The 6,000-nt window shown below is 62.0% G+C and overlaps 1 protein-coding gene across 1 annotated transcript in view; it reads right to left on the minus strand.

The window, feature by feature from the left end:
* Positions 1-6,000, minus strand: part of LOC132813960 (rootletin-like) — a 60,306-nt gene that overhangs the window by 4,808 nt on the left and 49,498 nt on the right. The window contains exons 21-22 of the mRNA XM_060823319.1: positions 4,219-4,338; positions 3,924-4,124 (exon numbers count right to left, since the gene is read on the minus strand). Of these exons, the coding sequence (XP_060679302.1) occupies positions 3,924-4,124; positions 4,219-4,338 (321 nt within the window). The remainder of the gene's footprint in view (positions 1-3,923; positions 4,125-4,218; positions 4,339-6,000) is intronic.

The following is a 6,000-nucleotide window of genomic DNA, read 5'->3' on the forward strand; positions in this document are numbered from 1 at the left end:
TCCCAGTGCGGCCTACACCTCCCAACGCAGCCTGACTCCCAGTGCGGCCTACACCTCCCAATGCTGCCTGACTCCCAGTGAGGCCTACTCTTACCAATGCAGCCTGACTCCCAGTGCGGCCTACACCGCCCAACGCTGCCTGACTCCCAGTGCGGCCTACACCTCCCAATACTGCCTGACTCCCAGTGAGGCCTACTCTTACCAATGCAGCCTGACTCCCAGTGCGGCCTACACCGCCCAACACTGCCTGACTCCCAGTGCGGTCTACACTTACCAACGCAGCCTGACTCCCAGTGTGGCCTACACTTACCAACACAGCCTGACTCCCAGTGTGGCCTACACCTCCCAACACAGCCTGACTCCCAGTGTGGCCTACACCTCCCAACACAGCCTGACTCCCAGTGCGGCCTACACCTCCCAATGCTGCCTGACTCCCAGTGCGGTCTACACTTACCAACGCAGCCTGACTCCCAGTGCGGCCTACACCTCCCAACACTGCCTGACTCCCAGTGCGGTCTACACTTACCAACGCAGCCTGACTCCCAGTGCGGCCTACACCTCCCAACACAGCCTGACTCCCAGTCCGGCCTACACCTCCCAATGCAGCCTGACACCCCAGTGTGGCCTACAAATCCCAACCCTGCCTGACTCCCAGTGTAACCTACACCTCCCAACCCTGCCTGACCCACAGTGCGGCCTACACCTCCCAACCCTGCCTGACTTCCAGTGCGGCCTACACCTCCCAACCCTGCCTGACTCCCAATGCTGCCTACACTTCCCAACGCTGCCTGACTCCCAGTGTGGCATACACCTCCCAACACAGCCTGACTCCCAGTGCAGCCTACACCTCCCAAAGCAGCCTGACTCCCAGTGAGGTCAACACTTACCAACGCAGCCTGACTCCCAGTGCGGCCTACACCTCCCAACGCAGCCTGACTCCCAGTGCGGCCTACACCTCCCAATGCTGCCTGACTCCCAGTGAGGCCTACTCTTACCAATGCAGCCTGACTCCCAGTGCGGCCTACACCGCCCAACGCTGCCTGACTCCCAGTGCGGCCTACACCTCCCAATACTGCCTGACTCCCAGTGAGGCCTACTCTTACCAATGCAGCCTGACTCCCAGTGCGGCCTACACCGCCCAACACTGCCTGACTCCCAGTGCGGTCTACACTTACCAACGCAGCCTGACTCCCAGTGTGGCCTACACTTACCAACACAGCCTGACTCCCAGTGTGGCCTACACCTCCCAACACAGCCTGACTCCCAGTGTGGCCTACACCTCCCAACACAGCCTGACTCCCAGTGCGGCCTACACCTCCCAATGCTGCCTGACTCCCAGTGCGGTCTACACTTACCAACGCAGCCTGACTCCCAGTGCGGCCTACACCTCCCAGTGCTGCCTGACTCCCAGTGAGGCCTACTCTTACCAATGCAGCCTGACTCCCAGTACGGCCTACACCTCCCAACGCAGCCTGACTCCCAGTGCGGCCTACACATGCCAACGCAGCCTGTCTCCCAGTGCGGCCTACACCTCCCAACGCAGCCTGACACCCAATGTGGCCTACACCTCCCAACGCAGCCTGACTCCCAGTGTGGCCTACACCTCCCAAAGCAGCCTGACTCCCAGTGAGGTCAACACTTACCAACACAGCCTGACTCCCAGTGCGGCCTACACCTCCCAACGCAGCCTGACTCCCAGTGCGGCCAACACCTCCCAACGCAGCCTGACTCCCAGTGCGGCCTACACTTACCAATACAGCCTAACTCCCAGTGCGGCCTACACCTCCCAATGCAGCCTGACTCCCAGTGCGGCCTACACCTCCCAACCCTGCCTGACTCCCAGTGCAGCCTACACCTCCCAAACCAGCCTGACTCCCAGTGAGGTCAACACTTACCAACGCAGCCTGACTCCCAGTGCGGCCTACACCTCCCAACGCAGCCTGACTCCCAGTGCGGCCTGACTCCCAGTGAGGCCTACTCTTACCAATGCAGCCTGACTCCCAGTGTGGCCTACACCGCCCAACACTGCCTGACTCCCAGTGCGGTCTACACTTACCAACGCAGCCTGACTCCCAGTGTGGCCTACACTTACCAACACAGCCTGACTCCCAGTGTGGCATACACCTCCCAACACAGCCTGACTCCCAGTGCAGCCTACACCTCCCAAAGCAGCCTGACTCCCAGTGAGGTCAACACTTACCAACGCAGCCTGACTCCCAGTGCGGCCTACACCTCCCAACGCAGCCTGACTCCCAGTGCGGCCTACACCTCCCAATGCTGCCTGACTCCCAGTGAGGCCTACTCTTACCAATGCAGCCTGACTCCCAGTGCGGCCTACACCGCCCAACGCTGCCTGACTCCCAGTGCGGCCTACACCTCCCAATACTGCCTGACTCCCAGTGAGGCCTACTCTTACCAATGCAGCCTGACTCCCAGTGCGGCCTACACCGCCCAACACTGCCTGACTCCCAGTGCGGTCTACACTTACCAACGCAGCCTGACTCCCAGTGTGGCCTACACTTACCAACACAGCCTGACTCCCAGTGTGGCCTACACCTCCCAACACAGCCTGACTCCCAGTGTGGCCTACACCTCCCAACACAGCCTGACTCCCAGTGCGGCCTACACCTCCCAATGCTGCCTGACTCCCAGTGCGGTCTACACTTACCAACGCAGCCTGACTCCCAGTGCGGCCTACACCTCCCAACACTGCCTGACTCCCAGTGCGGTCTACACTTACCAACGCAGCCTGACTCCCAGTGCGGCCTACACCTCCCAACACAGCCTGACTCCCAGTCCGGCCTACACCTCCCAATGCAGCCTGACACCCCAGTGTGGCCTACAAATCCCAACCCTGCCTGACTCCCAGTGTAACCTACACCTCCCAACCCTGCCTGACCCACAGTGCGGCCTACACCTCCCAACCCTGCCTGACTTCCAGTGCGGCCTACACCTCCCAACCCTGCCTGACTCCCAATGCTGCCTACACTTCCCAACGCTGCCTGACTCCCAGTGCGGCCTACACCTCCCAACGCAGCCTGACTCCCAGTGCAGCCTACACCTCCCAATGCTGCCTGACTCCCAGTGCGGCCTACACTTACCAATACAGCCTAACTCCCAGTGCGGCCTACACCTCCCAATATAGCCTGACTCCCAGTGCGGCCTACACCTCCCAATGCTGCCTGACTCCCAGTGCGGCCTACACTTACCAATACATTCTAACTCCCAGTGCGGCCTACACCTCCCAATGCAGCCTGACTCCCAGTGCGGCCTACACCTCCCAACGCTGCCTGACTCCCAGTGCGGCCTACTCATCCCGATGTAGCCTGACTCCTAGTGCGGCCTACACCTCCCAAAGCTGCCTGACTCCCAGTGCGGCCTACACCTCCCAATGCAGCCTGACTCCTAATGCGGCCTACACCTCCCAACCCTGCCTGACTCCTAGTGCGACCTACACTTACCAATGCAGCCTGACTCCCATTGTGGCCTACACCCCCCAACGTTGCCTGACTCCCAGTGCGGCCTACACCTCCCAACGCTGCCTGACCCACAGTGCGGCCTATGCCTCCCAAACCTGCCTGACTTCCAGTGTGGCCTACACCTCCCAACCCTGCCTGACGCCCAGTGCTGCCTACTCTTACCAATGCAGCCTGACTCCCAGTGCGGCCTACACCTCCCAATGCTGCCTGACCCCCAGTCCGGCCTACACCTCCCAACCCTGCCTGACCCACAGTGCAGCCTACACCTCCCAACCCTGCCTGACTCCCAGTGCGGCCTACACCTCCCAACCCTGCCTGACTCCCAATGCTGCCTACACCTCCCAACACTGCCTGACTCCCAGTGCGGCCTACACCTCCCAACGCAGCCTGACTCCCAGTGCAGCCTACACCTCCCAATGCAGCCTGACTCCCAGTGCAGCCTACCTTTTCCAGGCCCCTCCGGGCGGCCATTCGGTCCCTCTCGAGCCGGAGGGCAGCTCGCTCGGACTCCGCCTTCTCGGTCTCGCACTGAGCGACCGCTCGCTGCAGGCTTTGGAGACGTTCCTGGACCAGACCCCGCTCTCCCTCGAGGGAGCTCGCTCGCTCTGCATCAGCGTCCGCCCTCTGCCGGACCTCGCGCAGCTCCTGTGGCGGGGACGCACAGCACGACTCCGCGGTTAGCTCTCTCACACGCACCCACTCACCTGGCCGCCCCCTTCCTACCCCCACGCGAACGTACCTGTGCCTGTCTCTCCAACTGAGCGCGTAACTCCTGACATCTTGTCTCCTCCGCCTCCAGCCTGCGCCTCAGTTCCGCCTCCACCCCTCGCGCCTCCTCAGCCCTCGATTCTGCCGCCTCCTGGACGAGGGAGAGAGATAGACCGAGGTGAGTGAGGGCCATCAGACACACGGCATGGCCTAGCATGGCCAACACAGCCTAACTCCCGGTGCGGCCTAGCATTGCCAACACAGCCTGACTCCCAGTGCGGCCTAGCCTGACCAATACAGCCTAACACCCAGTGCGGCCTAGCATGGCCAACATAGCCTGACTCCCAGTGCGGCCTAGCCTGACCAATACAGCCTAACTCCCAGTGCGGCCTAGCATGGCCAACATAGCCTGACTCCCAGTGCGGCCTAACATGGCCAACACAGCCTGGCTGCCAGTGCGGCCTAGCATGGCCAACACAGCCTGACTCCCAGTGCGGCCTAACATGGCCAACACAGCCTGACTCCCAGTGCGGCCTGGCATGGCCAACACAGCCTGACTCCCAGTGCGGCCTAGCCTGACCAATACAGCCTAACTCCCAGTGCGGCCTAGCATGGCCAACACAGCCTGACTCCCAGTGCGGCCTAGCATGTCCAACACAGCCTGACTCCCAGTGCGGCCTAGCCTGACCAATACAGCCTAACTCCCAGTGCAGCCTAGCATGGCCAACACAGCCTGACTCCCAGTGCGGCCTAACATGGCCAACACAGCCTGGCTCCCAGTGTGGCCTAGCATGGCCAACACAGCCTGACTCCCAGTGCGGCCTAGCAAGGCCAACACAGCCTGACTCCTAGTGCGGCGTAACATGGCCAACACAGCCTGACTTCCAGTGCGGCCTAGCATGGCCAACACAGCCTGACTCCCAGTGCGGCCTAGCATGGCCAACACAGCCTGACTCCCAGTGCGGCCTAACATGGCCAACACATCCTGACTCCCAGTGTGGCCTAGCATAGCCAACACAGCCTGACTCCCAGGGCAGCCTAGCATGGCCAACACAGCCTAACTTCCAGTTCGGCCTAACCTGACCAACATAGCCCAACTCCCAGTGTGGTCTAACGTGGCCAACACAGCCTGACTCCCAGTGCGGCCTAGCATGGCCAATACAGCCTGACTCCCAGTGCGGCCTAACATGGCCAACACAGCCTGACTCCCAGGCCGGCCTAGCATAGCCAACACAGCCTGACTCCCAGGGCAGCCTAGCCTGGCCAACACAGCCTGGCTCTCAGTGCGGCCCAGCATGGCCAACACAGCCTGACTCCCAGCGTGGCCTAGCCTGACCAATACAGCCTGACTCCCAGCGCTGCCTAGCGGGCCAACGCAGCCTGGCTCCCAGTGTGGCCTAGCATGGCCAACACAGCCAGACTCCCAGTGCGGCCTAGCATGGCCAACACAGCCCAACCTCCAGTGCGGCCTAGCATGGCCAACACAGCCTGACTCCCAGGCCGGCCTAGCATGGCCAACACAGCCTGACTCCCAGTGCGGCCTAACATGGCCAACACAGCCTGACTCCCAGTGCTGCCTAGCATGGCCAACACAGCCTGACTCCCAGGTCGGCCTAGCATGGCCAACACAGCCTGACTCCCAGTGCGGCCTAGCATGGCCAACACAGCCAGACTCCCAGTGCGGCCTAGCATGGCCAACACAGCCAGACTCCCAGTGCGGCCTAACATGGCCAACACAGCCTGGCTCCCAGTGCAGCTTAGCATGGCCAACACAGCCTGGCTCCCAGTGCGGCCTAACATGGCCAACACAGCC

This window comes from Hemiscyllium ocellatum, unplaced genomic scaffold, assembly GCF_020745735.1.
Source record: "Hemiscyllium ocellatum isolate sHemOce1 unplaced genomic scaffold, sHemOce1.pat.X.cur. scaffold_578_pat_ctg1, whole genome shotgun sequence".
NCBI lineage: Eukaryota > Metazoa > Chordata > Chondrichthyes > Orectolobiformes > Hemiscylliidae > Hemiscyllium > Hemiscyllium ocellatum.